Here is a 19,332-nt window from a genome sequence, read left to right as displayed (position 1 = left end):
ATCATTTAAATGATTTAATCATTTGTTGTTCTTCAGGTTATTTCATTATAAAGCTGTGACTAAAGTTTTGCATTTTCTGTTCTTGTTTTTTCCCTTCAGTATTCAGTTAATCCTCAATTATCATTTAATTAGTCAGTTAATTAATGAATTTACTTCAGCTTTGCTCCATGTTTCTTGAACACTCAGTAGTGTGGACACTTCAATTAAAACTGAAGTATATGCTCTGGGGTTTAAAGGGTTAAAGGTGTGAGAGGTAAAAACACAGTGTAAAAATGTATTTTAACAGTAATATACTGTTAATTTACACTACGGAAATAGACTGTAAAAAAACAGTATATTGCTGGCAACCACAGCTGCCAGTAGATTACTGTTAAATCAAGGAAAAAACAGTATTTTACTGTAAAACCTGAAGCTAATTTCTTCTGTGTGTCACCGTTGTGGAGGAGAGTAGAGCCAGTGTATGAGTTAAAGATGAACAATGAGCTGCTGATGTTATTCTGCATGTTTCTCTATTTAAAGATAGCGGCTGTTTAGTTGCTGATGCAGTCAGAATCTCTCTGGTGATTCCAGATTTACATGTATGTGTGCTGTTGTGAAAAATAAGACATTAGAGTTAAACCGAACTTTTCTAATTAACTAAAATAAGTTATCATTATAAGTATACTTCTAAGCATATATAGCACATTACTTCATAAACTCATTCAGCAGTTGACCAAGTTGAGGCAGTTGCTTTCAGTGAGCAAAATGAGTTCACTTGAGTATTGTGTAAATCAATGTAGTCCATGTATTTTTACAGCAACATACTGTAAAATAACAGTACATTGCTGGCAACTGCAGCTGCCAGTATTTTACTGTTTTTTAACGCGACAATTTTTAACAGTGTAGATTGTAACTGAATTGGCAGTAACAATTTACAATTTTACAATTTCTTTAGCCAAACATTCTACTTGCTATAAATGCTAAGATCACTTGACACTGAAATCAGGATTAAAATATTTTTTTAATTGTCCAATATGTGATTTTTATTAGCAGTATTATAGTTATATGCATATATATTTTTTTAAATAAAAAAATAATTATAATTCTATATATTCTATATATTCTATTTATATTCTAATATCGTACAAATAATATAAATAAATAAATAAATAATGAGGCTATTTATTATAAAATGAAATGTAATATTTATTATTTTTTAGAAATGAAAAAAATCATACTTTGATAATAATAATAATATGATAATAATAATAATATAAATAATTATGATTATTATTATTTTTATATTATCATTATTATTGTTAATAATAATAATAATATTAATAATAATAATAATAACAATGATAATATTGTTGTTGTTGTTGTTGTATTTGTTATTATTAGGATTTTTTTAAAGTCTATTTTTACAATTTCATACATGTAAACCACTGCAGAAAGTTCTAACCGGCAGGCCCATTTCATATACAGTACATACTTAATAAATAACTTACAATAAATTAAAAGAATTAACGTATGCTTTTTGTTTTCACAAGCTTTGGAGATGTAACATAAATTCCGCTTTTTAATAAAAGGTCACCTATAGCTTTCGCCATGAGGCTGTGTTCAAAATGACATCAGTGTTTTTAAAGTGTACTGCAAAGGGAGCACAATTGTAAACATGAAGATCGCTAAAACTGAGTTGTAAAAATAGTTTGAAAGCAAATTACACCCAAGAAAGATGATCTTAATGCTTTTTTATATTCAATAATTCCAACTTTGAATGTTAGAATGTTCTAAATGAATAGACCGTAGGGAGGATAAGTGGCAATAGAACACAGCCAGGAACTCTTCTGCGCGAGTCAGCGTGACGTGCGTGCGCGGGCTCATCATTTGAATTAAATAATGGACACAAGCAACGGGCGGAACGGTAATCAAAGGTAAGTAAGTTACGATATTCGACGTTTCACATGTTTTATTTGTCGTTTTACTTATAATTTATGTTGAATTGAACTTTAGATGTGTAACGTTTTACATTATAATATTTTTTTAATGAACACTTAACCACTTTATACGTTTTTATGTCGCCCTGTAGTGACGAGGTCATTGACAGCAGCTAATGAATAATAGCTGTTTTGGTTATTTATTTTGCGATTTCAGCAAAATTACTTAATTTTATGTCTTCATTGCTTTCTAACCTGTGTAAAAATATAAGATGATCTGTTAAATCGACTTGGAATGAGCATAAAATATTGCTCCGGCTATAACGTTAAAGGCTAACTTAACGTTATAAGAATTAAGCACTTCGCAAATAGCATTAATGGTGCTTATCATCGAGCTAACATTTAACATGTAATAATCCTAACAAAGTGAATCGCTGTCGGTTCACGGTTTTGTTGCTCTGTTTGTAAATTAAGTGATGGTCTCCTCGCCAGAGAAGCTAGCAGCATTCAATGGGGAAGCTTTGCTATTTCATAAGTTGTCTAACGTTACCCTATCGCTAGTCAAGTTAATTCTTTGTGGTTTCATTCTTTTCTGATTTCCTTTGTTAACAAACCATGCTTGTCTGTTTTTTTCTGATTGCTGTGCTATGTTCTGGTGTAAGTTTTTTTTCCTGTTTATTAAAAATTATTTTGTCTACATCCTTCTCTTTCGATTCACGTTAATGCAGTTTACTCATAAAAGTATCTTTAAAAATGTTTGTAAACGCATTAATTTTTTTTTATTATATCATGAAGCATTTTATAATTTCACAAGGAAATGCAATCCAAACAAGATCATTGGATTTCTCACAAAATACCATGCAACTTAATATACTGAGTGAGGAGTCAAAATTGTGGCTAGTTTATGGTACAGATACTGTGGATTGGACATTCATATTAATGGAATTGTACTTTGTAATAGTAGATACCAGGTGAGATGTCATACTGATTAACATGTTATTTTTCTTATAACTTTTTAATGGCAGTTTCGCTGGAATCTCCAATTGAAAACATCGTGTGCGCTTAGACTTCTGTTCCAGTTCTGACTACACCACACTCTGCTTATGTTGATCACTGACTACTATGTTCTCTGAAGGTATTCATTCATTCATATTTTCTTTTCGGCTTAGTGCCTTTATTAATCTGGGGTCACCACAGCGGAATGAACCGCTAACTTATCCAGCACGTTTTTATGCAGCAGATGCCCTTCCAGCCTCAATCCATCTCTGGGAAACATCCACACTCATTCACTACGGACAATTTTAGCCTACCCAATTTACTTGTACCGCATATCTTTGGACAGTGGGGGAAACCGGAGCACCTGGAGGAAACCCACGCAAACTCCACACAGAGACGCCAAATGACCCAGCCAATGCTCGAACCAACGACCTTCTTGCTGTGAGGCGCCACTGCAGCGCAGAATCTGAAGGTATTACTGTAGTAAAACTACAGCACCCATGACGGTAACGCTTTCTTTTACAATCCGCAAAGTACCGCGTAAGTACAGTGAAGTAACGGCGTGCTTTTCTGTACATATAGTGTACCTACGCAAACGTTAATTTTATGTACAGAAAAGTACACCGTTATTTCACATACTTACGCGGTAGATTTCATGCTGAATATCTGGTTGTTACCCCCTTATTACCCAAGCATTACAGTTTGTTCCCTTACCTACACATACCTACACATACGTTCATTATACTTATACAATACGTACAGAAAAGTACACGGTAATTTCACTGTACTTATGCGGTACTTTGCGGGTTGTAAAAGAAAGTTTTAACTACATTATAAACATTATATATATATATATATATATATATATATATATATATATATATATATAATCCAAAGTAATTGTCTTAAAACCATGCACATTTGAATTTTAATGAGAATGAGAATTAGATTTTTACTTGTCCTGCCAACTTTTTCTCTGGCCTACCAAAAAAATATAAGATAATTTTTAGCCATTAATTAAGATAAGTTTTTAACCACATGTTTAAAATTGTGTATCAAAAGAAGACAAATGTATACTAGTTGTCCATATATTAACTTTTTTTTATTCAGTAATATAACTTTTTTAACAATTTAGATTTTAATGAAGGTTGAAGGTTCCAGGTTACCAGTTAACTATTCATAAATTGGGAGTCTTATTCAATTATACTTGAACCGTATTAGTAAAAAGAGTGTCACTGAACAGTACTTATTTTTTACCTTTACAAATTGTCAGTAGCCAGCACATGCTCTATTAGGGAGATTGTTAGTTGTATAAATCAAAAGCATCATGTTTTTTAGCACTGTGGTATGAGCTTGGTGAAATGATCTTTAATTAGATATTAATAATCTGTTATTGACTTATTAAAGTGAATGCTTGCAAAAAAAAAAATTTATCAGCAGAACTTTGGGTGTAATCAAGAGATTCTGGTGACTCATAAAATTAAGATGGAGAGCAGGAAATAAAAAATATGAATGTGAGACATAAAGGAAATCTGCATTTTTTTAATTGATACTATAATACAAAGGAGAAATAAGTTTTCTACTGAACAGAAATATATTTTCTGCCATTGACGTAACAACTGTAAGCTACTCGCATGAAAAAACTATAGTAAAAATATGTTTTTGAACCATACTACAGTTTATTGCTAATATATATATATATATATATATATATATATATATATATATATATATATATATATATATATATAATTTGTTTTTCACGCTAATAATGTTATCTTTCAGACATCATCATCCTCATCATGATCATCATTGGTATTATTAATATTAGGATTAAATTAGGATTTTTTTTATTTACTAATATATAATAAAAATACATTTTATAATAAATAGCCTCATTATTCATTTATTCATATGATTAATATATGAATATAGAATACGTGTTAGCTTTTGTAAGTGATTTGATTTAGTATATGTCACATTCTCAATATTGTTAGTAAAGGAAACATTGGATCTATATGTGGCATTAATATATATGTCAGTTAATATGGAAAGCGAGTGCATGTTTTTGGCAAAACTAATATTTTTAGTATTTTATTTTAAATGCGTGCTTGTAAAACAATATTATTTGCACAAATAAATGATGAGGTTCTTCTTTAAAAAAGTAGTTTCTCCCCGTTTAAAACATATGGGCCTTTTACGCTATAACTAACGTGGTTCAAGAGATGGGTAAGTGACAGAGAATTTTGGGAAACATTCGTCACTACATAGTTCTTTCCCCAAACAATGCATCGTATGATAGTGCAGTGGTGAGTTGATTGAGAAACGCAGCCCTGCTGGTGTGTTATGAATTGCATGTTTTAAATGACAGTGAGACATTTATTGGCGGTGTAACCATTAAGCTTAAATAGGCTGAGCATATTTTTATTAATATTAAAACACATTAATAAAAACTAGCCACCCTTTGATTTTTTTTCGTTTCTGTATATTTTTATCAAACAAAAAATGCAATGAATTGTTTATTTTGGTTTTCATTTTATTAGAATAAATATAATTATTATGCGACACAACTTCTACACTGGCTCTTGCGTTTTTACATATCCTACAGAAAGACTTTTTTTGGCTCAAAGACATATGCCTGTTAATTTAAGCGCTGTATTTTGACAGATTTCGCAAAGGCTTCAGCTACTCTACCTGTCAGCTGGTACCGTTTTGGGACTGTGTGGCGTCTGTATCAAGTGTCTGGATGACAGTGAGAGAGAACGAGATGAGATCAGACCCCAGATTCGATGTGTGGCCTCATGTCAAAGTTACTTTACTGCATTTTTAAAAAAATACTGGCTCATCTAAATTAACTTTTCATTCCATTAAAAGCCGAAATATTGCCAGACAGACAAAGCAACTCTGTTCAGTGATAACATACGCACACACACAGAATACACTCTTGTCGGCCTATTCATTATTGATTTTTTAACAATAAACGCATAATAAACAAGTGCAAAAAAGAAGAGCTGAACTTCGGAAAAAGTAATCACTGCGGATGCCGCAATGGTTGCTTTGTTTCTCTGCAGGCTTATTAATGGCGCTGCATTGCTTCATCACTCGTTTTAATAAATAAGATTATTTATTATTTAAAATTGTAAGATGCTGGTCACGTGATTTTTAAAATGAGAGTATGCATTGCTGATTTATGGCTATTGATCTTATCTACCTGCGACCCACCCAGAGTTAAACATCAAGTAGGTGCGTTAAAGGTGCATGTATAAATTAGTTGTGTTGCCCCCAGATTCTGCAAATAAATCATATGAATAAATAAATACTAGGCGATTTATTATAAAATGAAATTTAATATTTATTATATATTAGGAAATTAAAAATAATAATTTAATAATAATAATAATAATAATGATCATGATGATAATAACTATTATTTTTATTTTTGTGTATTAGAAATTAAAATTTTTAAATAATACTATTAATGATGATGATGGAGATTCTTGTTGTTGTTGTTGTTGTTATTATTATTATTATTATTACTATTATTAATAATAATAATAATAAGTAGGGTATTGTTTATTTATTTTTTGAAAAGTCTACTTTTACAATTTGACACTTGTAAACCAGAGCAGAAAGTTCTAACCGGCAGGCCCGTGTCATACAGATATTTAATAAATAACCTATATAAATCAAAAGAATTCACGTATGCTTTTTGTTTTCACAAGCTTTGGAGATGTAACATAAATTCCGCTTTTAAATAATAGGTCACCTATAGCTTTAACTTAAGGCTGTGTTCAAAATGACATCAGTGTTTTTAAAGTGCGCTGCAAAGGGAGCACAACTGTAAACATGATAAAGGGGCTGCTAAAACTAAACTGTAAAAATAGGTAAAAAGCAAATTACACCATAGAGAGATGATCTTAATGCTTTTTTATTTTTAATCATTCAATGTTTGAATGTTATATTGTTCTAAATGAATAGGGCATAGGGGGATAAGTAAAAACTTAAAATTATTTCTGTCATTAATTACAAACTCTCCCGTCGTTCCAACCTTTAGAACACACATTTAAATATTTTAAAATATATGATATATATATATATAGCAATTAAATTATGAAAATTGTGAGATTAAAGCTAGTCCTATAGTCCAGAGATCCGGTCCCCGCGTCAGGTCAGGTGCGCCCGAAAATAAAACGTGGACACGGCGATGGAGGCGCACTCAACTCACAAGGGAGAAAAGTGGGTGACATGAGATGATCAGCTTAATTAATTACATGTTTTGGTCAACTAAATCTTTACACAACTCTCTTGAGCTCTAAAAGGAAGAAACGCAGAAGAAATTTGCTGTTAAATAAATTTTAGCAGAGACTCAACTGCCAGTCATTTTCACATTAGTTGTTCGGGAAGATGTAGCCTAATAAAATGTTTTAATAAAAATAAATAGTTCACTGCACAGTCCCACAGTAGGCTACACTATAAATAATATTTTAATTTATTCATTAATATTATTATTACTATGATTACAATTAAGCTAAAATTGACAACGCATAGCCCTTTGAATGTTTGCTTTCATTTTGACATTGCTAAAAAGCGCACTTTTACAGTTGTGTAGAGAAACATCCCATATGCAGCAGCAGTCTAGGTATAATAAATGCCTTTTGCATTTAAAGATGACCAGCCTGCGAAGTCAAGTTTGCAGTGTTATAAATGGAATAGGTATATAGTGTTTAAGTGCAATTACAGCGGATCAACCGAGAAACCTCTCACAATCTTTTAAAAATGTGTAATTAAGGCTATACTGCTATTTGCTTATGCAAAATTAAACAACATTAAATATATTACAGCATATCGAATTTGTTTTGACTTGTAGCTCATGGCCCTAAAATAAAAATAACCTGAAAACAAGTTATTAAAATTTAAATAACTAAAAATGTTAATTTATTATAAATTAATAAATAAAATGACGGGTAGGCCTAGTAACCTAATGGTTAATGATGGTTTACAAATGACAAGCAGACAATATCACGAAAAAAAAAATACACTTACGATAGCCTAAGATAAATCTTTATTTTTAGATTTAAAATGATGAAAAAAGTTTTATAGCCTATTAAGTTCCCTGTTATCCGTGCCAAACAAATTTTCACGGTAATAACTGAATTTAGGCATATTTTTTAGGTATTTTTCTGGCTACACTAATGCCTTAAAATGTAACGAAGTAATTGTTTTGAATGACATTAGGGTAACATTTAGCTTTTTCCTAACACTGATGTTGGTTGGATAATAGGCTCCGCAAAGCGGGATGACTCGGTTAAGCTGATTTATATTTATTTACCGGTTATACGAATAGTCTGATCGTGGGTCAGCTTGCATGTGTGGGCATAATTTGACGTCTTTACCTTAAACTTTAAACATTCATATGCCTGCTATTTGAAATAAAATTGAAATAAATAAGGAGAAAAAAATATGATTTAAAGCACTCGTTTGGCACTGAAGCCATGATCCGTCTGCATTAATAAGCGGTATCGTTGCATTACCATCATTAATAAAATCAGTAATAGCGACAATGTGCATATTAATATTACTATTAAAACGTATAATACTGCCTTAGGTCAGTAACAAAGTAAAGTAATAATAAATGTGAATAAATAGCCTAAATGAAAGGAACAAGAGAGACCAAAATCAGCCACCAGGTCTAGTGCCCCCCTATGGATTAAAATTGCCCCCTCAGTTCTGATTCCTGGCGCCGGGCCTGGATGTGAGTCTAGTTACCTGCATGAAAAACAGGTAGTAATAGAAACTTTTTTTTATTACGTGTTTGAGGCCATATTTGACTACAAAAGTGCAGTCAGTAGGCTACTTCAACTTTTACCAGAATTGTTTTAGGCATCAGTATCACTTTTTCTTGAGTAGGATGTGTGTATTTTGCCATCTCTTTCCATTTCTTAAAAATAAATAATAATACAATAAAAAGTATGGTTAAATTAACTGAAATGTGTCCTTAAACAAAAACGTGTGTATCATGCAGTCAAAATAGCATTTATTATTTGAATGTCACATTAATTTTCTTAAAATAACACATAAGGATGTGCATTATATCAACTAAAACAGAGTTTTTCTTTGTTATAGCAGGTGCAGCCAAACTGCGACACAACAACCACGGAATTTACAGGGCCGTGAGAGATCACCTGTACGGACTGGCGGTGGCAGACGCAGAGCTGAAAACACTATCTGATGCTTTTGTTGTTGTTAATGTTAAATTGACCAATACATGTTTTGTCATTACTTTTGTCTGCAAATATTAGGCTAATAAATAATATTTTTTTTCAACAAAATGTTGAAATTTCTGAATCATGTGAATTTTCTAAAACGTTTATAAAGGTATTTCTCACAACCAAATTTCGACTTAAAATTGACGTATTTTCGACGACATGAAAAAGACGTCTTTTCACCTTTCACTTTCCCACCTGTTTTCCACGTTGTTTGGACGTCTTACAATTACGTCTTTTCGACGACGTTAAAAAGACGTAGTTTCGTCTTTCACTTTCCCACCTGTTTTCCACGTTGTTTGGACGTCTGACAATGTCGTCTTTTCGACGTCTTTTCGACGAACTATTGCTGGGTGGGTAAGGGGTTCGGGGGAGAAGAGACTTTCCTGAGGTACATTTAAAGTGCTTTTAAAACTTATAAAATGGCAAGAAATGTAATAATAATAAATAATAATAATAATCTCACAATTATTAAGAGAGGAAATAGCTATGAAAGGAAAATAGTTTATTGTAGCCACAACTGTTTGTTTTGTGTCTACACAAATCCATTTTGTCAAATACTACATTAGTCATATTAACTTAAAATATTGTAATTATTATACGTGTATAAAATAGACCTATACGTTATTGGCAGCAATGTATAATCTTATTTCAAGTTTGCATTTTATTTAAAATGTTTAAGAAATGTTCATATTAATTTACTAATTCAATTTACTCTAACATTACAGAAAACACATTATGTTTACCAATCGCACTAACAATAACACTAAGCTGCTTCTTTTTAAAGGATAAAAATTGAGTAAAAAGTGTACTTAAAAAAGAGGCACCAGTTCTAGCTGCCACAAAAAGGCAATGGACACAGAATAAAATAGCTTGCTTATGTCAAAAAGACAGAGAATCAGGGATAACAGCAACAAACATTTTAAAAGAAGAAGGGATAGACCTTGTTGAACTCATGAAATGCACAGACATACGTTCAACATGAGTCTACCTCAAGGACCAGTCTTGCAGTTTTTTTGTTTTTGTTTTTTGCATCCAACGAAACAGATAGGAGTTGAATTAAAATAGATAGCTGGATTGACATTTTAAAAAATGATACAAAAAAAGTATAGAAATAAAAAGTAAAATGCAAATGCATAATTTAAATGGTGTAATGGTTGATTTCTATAATTGTCTATAATGTATTCATATACTTTTATTTATTTCTGTATTTATTAAGTTTTTGTATGTTTGTTGTTTTGTTTATCTTTTAGAACTCATACTGTATTGCTAACAGCAAGTGACAGAATTTCTTTCTTTCATTCCAATTACAGCAAATAACTCCTGCAGGAATTATAAAATCCTGCAGGATTTGTCACTTGCTTGGATCCACTGTGAAACCTGTAAGAAATTCCTGCACATATCGTCAATGTGTCCTACAGGATTTTATAATTCCTGCAGTACTGCAGCTGTCCTGCAGGGGGAAAAATAGATCCTTCAGGATTCCTGTAAAAAGTACTGCATGATTCTAAAACCTGTAGAGTTGCCTGCACATATTGTCATTTTGTCCTACAGGATTTCATAATTCCTACAGGATACCAGCAGGTTCCTGCAGAAAAAAATGAAGAAAACACAAGAACAGAATAAACTCAATGAATGTATCCTTACATTATGTAGGAACTGAAATACCTTAGGTAATTTGAGAAGGCAGTGAAAGCAGTCATTTTATATTCAGGGAAATCCACATTGAAGGACTGATGTTACTTTCTCCAATACAGCAGGTGGCGGTGTGCAGTTTTACTCTGCACTCTGACTCTACGCACAGCCAGAAGAAGAAGAGGTGCGTAGCGTCTAAACTTTCTTCTCCACATCCAGCAGTTAATACTGCTTTAGGTAAAGTCACGCATGTAACCCTTTGCATGTCATTTGATTGAATGTAAATCCCGCATGTCCTTTGGGCCCCTGCATGTCCTTATCTACTCTGTTCTGAGTGTTTGTGACGGATGTTTTTACTGAACTCGTGTGACCGTAGACTGTATAGGGTGTGACCATTAAGATGAAATCTGTGAGTCATAGTTCAGTAAATCAAAGTTCTCCAATATATTTCATATGTTTTTCAATATGAACATGTTTGCTGAATCCAGCTTTTTAACATGCTTTACAGCACTGCTCGACGTTGATCACTTGTAATGTCTGCGCGAGTGCGCGTTAACGATCGCGTGCATGAGCGACCTGGGCGTTCCCGAGAGAGTATTTCACGGAACAGCGCCCCCTGGTCACAATTTTCGCCACAACATAACCCTTCAGAAACGAAAGTGAAAAAGCTTGTTGAATCCATCATTTACCTACACTGAATAGCTTTATATCTTTAATGTCCTGACAGAACCTGTATTGCTGAGTTCACTGCATGATTTTCAAAGTAGTCGTGTCACCGATGTTTTGGTAAAGTTAGTTTTATATTCGCACATTTGTTTATTTAGAAGTCTCTATATTGTTTACCATGTTACTTTGAATATTCGATCGGATTTAGCATGCAAGTATGACTTGAAAACAACATTACACTGATTATTTGACTGTGAATAATGTTGTACTTTGATAGTCATTGGCGGCTAATATGATTTCACTGTTTAGAGTTTCCAAATAATTATTTCATGAAATTATATTATTAAGGGCAAAGTCCGAATGTGCAAATATAAAACCAACTTTACCTCTATTGTTTTCACACTGCATGACAGTCTGGGCTAGCGTTTTGTTGCTGCTTTGTTTACACAGCCATATGGACAGGGGCTTTCACACTGTATCACAGACAACTTTGTTTTAACCGAAACAACCAAAAACACGTAGTATATATTTGTTTATTAACTACATAACAAGTAAAAGCATAATAGAGTAGAAAATATACATATTTGTTCACCTGGATTTGAGGGGAATTAGCAATTTATCCTCAATTTTTTATTTATTTTTTGACCAGATTGTAATATTGCTCACATGACACGTCAAACAGACACAGGTGCTCCTGCCAAATTTACATTCGTTTTTCCTACAATTCTTGGGTCCAAATAAACTGAAAATGAGCGCATTTAACTTCTCTCTGATGTAATTTTCAGTCAAAACTCATTTCACAATGACAACTCCGACAACTCCATCCAAACTACGTCTCACAGCCAAAAACATGTAGTATATCTTTTGTTATTAACTACATAATGAGAAAGAAGCCTTTAATGGGGTTGAACATGTCCATGTTTGCTCACCTGGGTTTAAAGGGAATTAGCCATTTCTCCTCAACGTTGATGATAAACTACTTTCTTTCTGTATGAAACGTCAAACAGACACGGTTGCTCCTGAGTCCTGTCAAACCTCCTCTAGTTTCCCCTCCATTTCGTGGGTCCAAATAAACCGAAAAAGAGCGCTTTTAACTTCTCCCGCTGGCCTGCAGCAGGTATACACACACGCACACACAAGTGAATGCTGCTCTCTCATTGGCTGTAGGCGATCGCTAATATTAATTTCAGTCAAAACTCAATTCACACGGCATGATTTGAATCGCCGACAGCTCTAGGTATTTAGCATGCCAAATATCTCACAGGCATCGGCGACTCATTTGCGATTCTCTCAGATCGCGTCTTTGAAAGTTCATACTGTGTGATTGTCACTCACGTGCACGAGCACTGATTTGCCTGTGATTTCAGGCATTTGTCGGCGATTTCTTAAAACCTGTCGGCGAGCCAAAATCGGGGCTAAAATCACGCAGTCTGAACTAGGCATTACTTGCGTGCACAAGTACTGATTTGCCTGTGATTTCAGGCATTTGTCTGCGATTTCTCCAAACCTGTCGGCAAGTCAGAATCGGGGCTAAAATCATACAGTCTGAACTTGGCATAAGGTTTATGTGAATCTGTATGTATAATTATAATTTAATCCTAATCAAACGGATGATGGCTGTGATTATTTTGTTTGTTTACTCATGATGTGTCTCAGCTGCTGATCTATTCCTGCATTTAGCTGAATTTTGAAGGCTGATCAATGACTGGAGATCTGTGATTGTTCATCAGTTTCCTCTAGAGTTTCTGCTGGAGATCAAACTTTTCAGATCCATCATGGAGGACACGCACACTTCTGGAGATCTGGATTTGTTTGCATCATGGAGGTATTTCGTCTACACAATACATTTCATATGATTATTTTTTACAAGATATTATATTTACTCTCTATTAGTTGTGGATTTAATATATAAAATATATTTTATGTCAGAATATATATATATATATATATATATATATATATATATATATATATATATATATATATATATCACTTCTTACCTGGTGTTTTAAACAATGGATTGTCTACGTGTTTGCAAAATGGAAGTCGTGCGACATCTTCCCTATCCACCTTACTCTGAGGAAATGAGTGAACTTGAAATCTCTCAATACTGTCAGGTAAGAGCTGGCCAGAAAGTATCAAACAAAAACAATATCAAACAAAAACAATCGAAAGAAAGATGTACAAATATCACAAAGTAGCTCAACATGGGCAAAAGTAATACAAAATAATTTTACCGAAACAAAAGTTAAGCAAAAACAACAAAAAACAAAATCATGTCAGCAAAAACAAAATCAAAGGAAAAGCGTTTTCCTCTGCTTTTCCTGGCATCCTTTTATATGACCACGCCTTGCGCCCAATGATGATCGACTGATCTCCTCACCAATCGGCTCTCGCAAAGGCAGACCTAAAGGAAATGACAGGCTGGGAGAAAGCGAAAGAGAGACAAAACAAAGAGAGAAAACAGAAGGCAAAAATACTACAAATATATGGCAACCGTAACACTCACATTTGATCATTAGTGAAGTACTGAAGTAGTAGTAAGTAACTAAAGTATTGAAACTCAAAATGTAAAGAGTTAGTAAAGTGAATGGAAAAGGATACTTGTTTAAAATGAAACTGTTTAAATCTTCTCTGTTTATTATCTTAATAAAGTGGAGCAATGTTACAGTGTTGTTACTGAAATCCTGATCCTGAATTTAATAATTGACAAACACTGTTACACGTTTAAAGCATTTTGAGCATTAGACGTGATCAGTGTGTGGTGTGTAAAGTGCTTTACAATAGAGCTATGAGAGACATTTGAAGACTGGCCGGTTCTTGCTGATCTGGAACAGTTTCTGCATTACTATAGTTTGCTTCTGGATTAAATCTGTGTAATGTGTCTAAGCTGTTTCAGAGAAAACACACATGGCTTTACTAAAGGATCTTTACACTCATACTCATTCATTCTTTGTGTCGTTGTTGTTCCTGCAGTGTGGATGGAGATGATCAGACTGGAGACCTGCAGCAGGATTCACTCCAACCAGAACATGATGAACTGCAGAGAGTCAAAGAGCAGCACAAAACCAGCATGAAGAACAAGTATGAGAGATTATTTGAGGGAATCAACCATGGAGAGACTCAAAAATTCCTGAACAGGATTTACACACAGCTCTACATTATAGAAGGAGAGAGTGAAGGAGTGAATAGAGAGCATGACGTTTTACAGATAGAGAAAAGAGTCAGAACAAAACCCTCACAACACACTCCAGTCTACTGCAATGACATCTTTAAAGCCTCAGCTGGAGCAGGACATGAGGAGAAGATCAAGAAGGAGAAAGCCCAGATCAAGACTGTTCTCACTAAAGGCATCGCTGGAATCGGGAAAACCGTCTCTGTGCAGAAGTTCATTCTGGACTGGGCAGAGGGAAAAGACCATCAGGATGTAGATTTCATGTTTGTGCTTCCATTTCGAGAGCTGAACTTGATCAGAGATCATCAGTACAGTCTTCACAGCCTTCTGCTGGACTTTCATCCTGAACTTGAAGATCTGGAGCCCAAGATTTATGAGCAGTGTAGAGTTGTGTTCATCTTTGATGGTCTGGATGAAAGCAGAATCACACTCTACTTTTCAGATGAGGAGAAAGTTTGTGCTGTGACTGAATCTTCTTCAGTGGCTGTGTTGATGTGGAGTCTCCTGAAAGGAGATCTGCTTCCCTCTGCTCTCATCTGGATCACCTCCAGACCAGCTGCAGCCCATCAGATCCCCTCCACATACATCAACCGTCTGACAGAGATTCAGGGATTCACTGAGCCTCAGAAGGAGGAATATTTCAGGAAGAGAATCAGCGACGAGCATCAAGCCAGCAGAATCATCTCCCACATCAGAAGAGCAAGAAGCCTCCAGATCATGTGCCACATACCCGTCTTCTGCTGGATCTCCTCCACTGTGCTTCAGAAGCTCCTGGAAGAAGATGTGAGTGCAGAAATCCCTCAAACTCTGACTGAGATGTACATCCACTTCCTGCTGATTCAGATCAACATGAGGAAGCAGAAGTATGAAGAGAGAGATCCAGAGAAACTCCTGCAGTCCAACAGAGGAGTGATCCTCAAACTTGCTGAAGTGGCTTTCAGACAGCTGATGAAGGGCAATGTGATGTTCTATGAGGAGGACCTGATTGAGAGCGGCATAGACGTCACTGACGCCTCAGTGTATTCTGGGATCTGCACTGAGATCTTCAAGGAGGAATCTGTGATTCATCAGAGGAAAGTCTACAGCTTCATCCATCTCAGCTTTCAGGAGTTTCTGGCTGCTTTCTTTGTGTTTCACTGCTATTTAACAGATAAAAGAGAACCACTGATGTTGCTTTATGAGAGTAAATATTCAGATGATGAAGATGTGTCAGATGGTTATGAAGATGAAGATTCAGATGTTCAATTTTTACAGTCCAGCTCTGAGTTCTCTCTGTGCCATCTGCTCAGTTTAGCAATATATAAAGCTGTCAGCAGTAGTAATGGTCATCTGGATCTGTTCCTGTGGTTCCTGCTGGGCGTCTCACTGGAGTCTAATCAGAGACTCTTCCAGGATCTGCTGACACACACAGAGGAGAGCTCAGAGAGCATCAGGATAATTACACAGGACATTAAAGACATGATCAAGACAAATGATGATCTCTCAGCTGAAAGATCCATCAATCTGTTCCTCTGTCTGCTGGAGGTGAAAGATCAGACTCTGGCCAAAGAGGTTCAGGAGTTTGTGAAATCAGACAAACACTCAGAGGAGTATCTCTCTCTTGCTCACTGCTCAACAATCTCCTACATGATTGAGATGTCAGAGGAGCCGCTGGATGAGTTAGACTTTAATAAATTGAACACATCAGATATGGGAAGATGGAGACTGATACCAGCTGTGAGAAACTGCAGAAGAGCTCTGTGAGTATTCATTGATTGATCAATGTATACTTATTAGTTTATTTCCAGTGTTAATTTTATCACTGTAGACTGGACTCATGAACACTCAACACTGCTCATTTCTTACTGCTGATTTTGTTGTTCTTTGTCCTCTACACAGGCTACAGTGGAGTTATCTCGATGTTCAGCATTGTGAGAGTTTGTTTTCAGCTCTACAATCCTCAAACTGTGTGCTGAGAGAGCTGGACCTGAGTAACATTGACCTGCAGGATTCAGTGAAGCTTCTCTCTGATAGGCTGAAGAGTCCAAACTGTAAACTGGAGACACTGAGGTAAAATAGAAGAAAGTTTACCTAAAATAAATGCTGCCACAAATGACTTTTACATTGTGCAAAAAAAAAAAAAAATTGATAAAGTAACGAGCATATGCTGTAATGCATTTTATTTTTCGTTTATTTAGTGTGAATATTTCATGTTTCAGATGTAAAGTCAAGTATGAGAAAACTTTTTATACTAGTTATGATATTGCTCTTAAGTGTAATTTCTGCTGAAATTATCATTGATTCATGTTCGACTTGTGAATTTGTATGTGTTGTATTAGTGTTGTGTGTGTGGAAATTGAGTCGGTTCTGGTTAGAGTGGAATGATCTCACTGATGTTGTTTTCTTCATTCCATCTATTTTGACCTTCTCTATGCTGATAATGATCAGGTGACAGTCATCTGTGTCCCTGATAAAACTGTCATTGCCTTCTGATTAGAGTAGTCCACTAGTGTAGTGGTGTTTACTATAAAGCTGGTTAGTTGCTCTCCTGTATTCTTCTTTAAATCTAGTGATTCTTTTATTATTCTTATTTTTGCTTTTTTTGTTATATATTGTGAAGTCTGAAAATAGCAAATGCTAATGATGATTATGAATCTCACAGGAATTCACTAAACAAGAATGAGTTCAGCCAGCTGGAGGTGTTACAGTGGAGAAGGGTGATGGGCGAAAGGCAGGTTAATGAAACCATGACAGGGTACTGGATAAGGCAGGTGGACAGGGAGGAGGGCAAAGCCAAGGCAGGGACTACTGGACAGTAAACCTGAGCAGATCCTGTAGATAAGGATAAACAGCTGGTGGACAGAGCTTTAGTGGAGCTGGTAAAACCCTCCATGATGATTTAGATGTTGCAGAAGCCCACTTTTTGTAGAGGTTTTTGGCCATAGATCCTCAATAGCTGGAGGCCCTGATGTGGCCACCATAATAGCTGGGGTCATGGCATCCATCTTGTGTAACCCACTTTTTAACTTACACGCTTTGAGCAGAGAGTTCCCTCTATCAAAATCACTGATATCATGTATTTATTTGGACTCAGAAAGTGAAAGCCAGAGCCCTGTGTTCAGTGTTTCCAGTGCTCCTATGTGTGTTGTTATGACCATTAAAGACATTCAGAGAAGTAATCACTCCTAATAGGCACTTCAATAATTACATGCACACTTACACAAAATAAAACAATCTTCTTTTTGTCCTCTACACAGGCTAAAGTGCTGTAATCTCACCGCTCAGTCTTGTGAGAGTTTGTCTTCAGCTCTACAATCCTCAAACTGTGTGCTGAGAGAGCTGGACCTGAGTAACAATGACCTGCAGGATTCAGGAGTGAAGCTTCTCTCTGATGGACTGAAGACTGTAAACTGTAAACTGGAGACACTGAGGTCTGAGTTCAAACACTTGATTGATTGATTGTAATTATTTATTACATTAAACAAATTACTAAAAAATTTAAGTGTAATTTTTATTATTATTATTATTTTCAGACTGGTGATGTGTAAACTCACTGTTCAGAATTGTGAGAGTTTGTCTTCAGCTCTACAATCCTCAAACTGTGTGCTGAGAGAGCTGGAGCTGAGTAACAATGACCTGCAGGATTCAGGAGTGAAGCTTCTCTCTGATGGACTGAAGAGTCAACACTGTAAACTGGACACACTGAGGTAGATGATTCTCCACTCAACAACATTAAAAGTGTTTTGATTTAGATGGAAATGTCCAGATATATTTAAGAGCATTAGTGGATAAACTGCAAAATGCTGCTTTTCAAATTAAAGTTTTTCTAATACAGTTCAAGAAATCAGTTTATGTTAAAGATAATTTTAATTAATTACATCTGAAATCTTTATTTATATTTTATTTAAACAAATTTACAGTTTATCTTTGGATTGGTTTATTGGAAAGATATATTCAGTATTTTGTCAGATGTTTTGGTCATTCTGACCAAAAAACAGAAACAACAGAAGCAGAACAGAATGTGGATAATGTCTGAGGAGGTGTCTGGACCCTGCAGCAGGTTTGACAGGCTCTGATCATTTGCATTTTGCATGTTCATAAATATAAAAAGTCTCATGGTCCTCGTGTCTAAGCTGACATTTAGCAGTTTTCTTAACATTTCAAAATATTCAAGAATATATTAGTTGGCATTTAATATTCAGTTTTATTAAATAACAATATCAATATTTCTAAATAGCACAAAATCAAATAGTTTTGTCATATTATTAACCTCATAGTTAGTTTTTTACATCAGATGAATTACTAAAATCACACTGTTAATGTAATCTGTGTTCTTCTTTCTTAGATTGGTCATGTGTAATCTCACTGTTCAGCATTGTGAGAGTTTGTCTTCAGCTCTACAATCCTCAAACTGTGTGCTGAGAGAGCTGGACCTGAGTAACAATGACCTGCAGGATTCAGGAGTGAAGAAGCTCTCTGATGGACTGAAGAGTCCAAACTGTAAACTGGAGACACTGAGGTAAATTATATTACACTAAACAGATACAGTTTCATATTGGGTTACCGAATATGGAGCCCCGTTCACACTTACAGGGATGTGATTTCAATTGTAACTATACTAATGTAGGTTTATAAAAATACATTTAAAAGCATTACTGAGTAAACCGCAATGTTGCACTTTTCAGAGCTTCTCTTTTTCCAA

General features: G+C 34.7%; 2 protein-coding genes and 1 long non-coding RNA gene across 7 annotated transcripts in view; 2 read left to right on the top strand and 1 right to left on the bottom strand.

Moving 5' to 3' along the window:
• Positions 1-19,332, bottom strand: part of si:dkey-26m3.3 — a 167,516-nt gene that overhangs the window by 42,298 nt on the left and 105,886 nt on the right.
• On the top strand, positions 1,856-10,769 carry LOC137491067 (uncharacterized). The gene is made up of 4 exons (XR_011011065.2): positions 1,856-1,913; positions 2,942-3,051; positions 3,154-3,384; positions 9,036-10,769. It is a non-coding gene; the product is annotated as an uncharacterized lncRNA (long non-coding RNA).
• LOC110439513 (protein NLRC3-like) overlaps positions 10,961-19,332 on the top strand; it is a 32,100-nt gene continuing 23,728 nt past the window's right edge. For 2 of the 6 annotated variants that reach the window (XM_073948199.1, XM_073948201.1), the window contains exons 1-7: positions 10,982-11,047; positions 13,207-13,301; positions 14,453-16,390; positions 16,530-16,700; positions 17,888-18,061; positions 18,164-18,337; positions 18,976-19,149. In XM_073948199.1, coding sequence (XP_073804300.1) covers positions 13,252-13,301; positions 14,453-16,390; positions 16,530-16,700; positions 17,888-18,061; positions 18,164-18,337; positions 18,976-19,149 — 2,681 coding nt within the window. In that variant the 5' untranslated portion in view covers positions 10,982-11,047; positions 13,207-13,251. Of the gene's footprint in view, positions 11,220-11,318; positions 13,302-14,452; positions 16,391-16,529; positions 16,701-17,887; positions 18,062-18,163; positions 18,338-18,975; positions 19,150-19,332 lie in introns of all 6 variants that reach the window. The other 4 variants (XM_073948202.1, XM_073948200.1, XM_073948204.1 and 1 more) reach the window with 4 other exon arrangements.

This window comes from Danio rerio, chromosome 4 (genome assembly GCF_049306965.1).
Source record: "Danio rerio strain Tuebingen ecotype United States chromosome 4, GRCz12tu, whole genome shotgun sequence".
Classification (NCBI taxonomy): Eukaryota; Metazoa; Chordata; class Actinopteri; order Cypriniformes; family Danionidae; genus Danio; species Danio rerio.
Note: the sequence above shows the minus strand (reverse complement) of the source record. Positions and strands in the feature narration are given on the sequence as shown.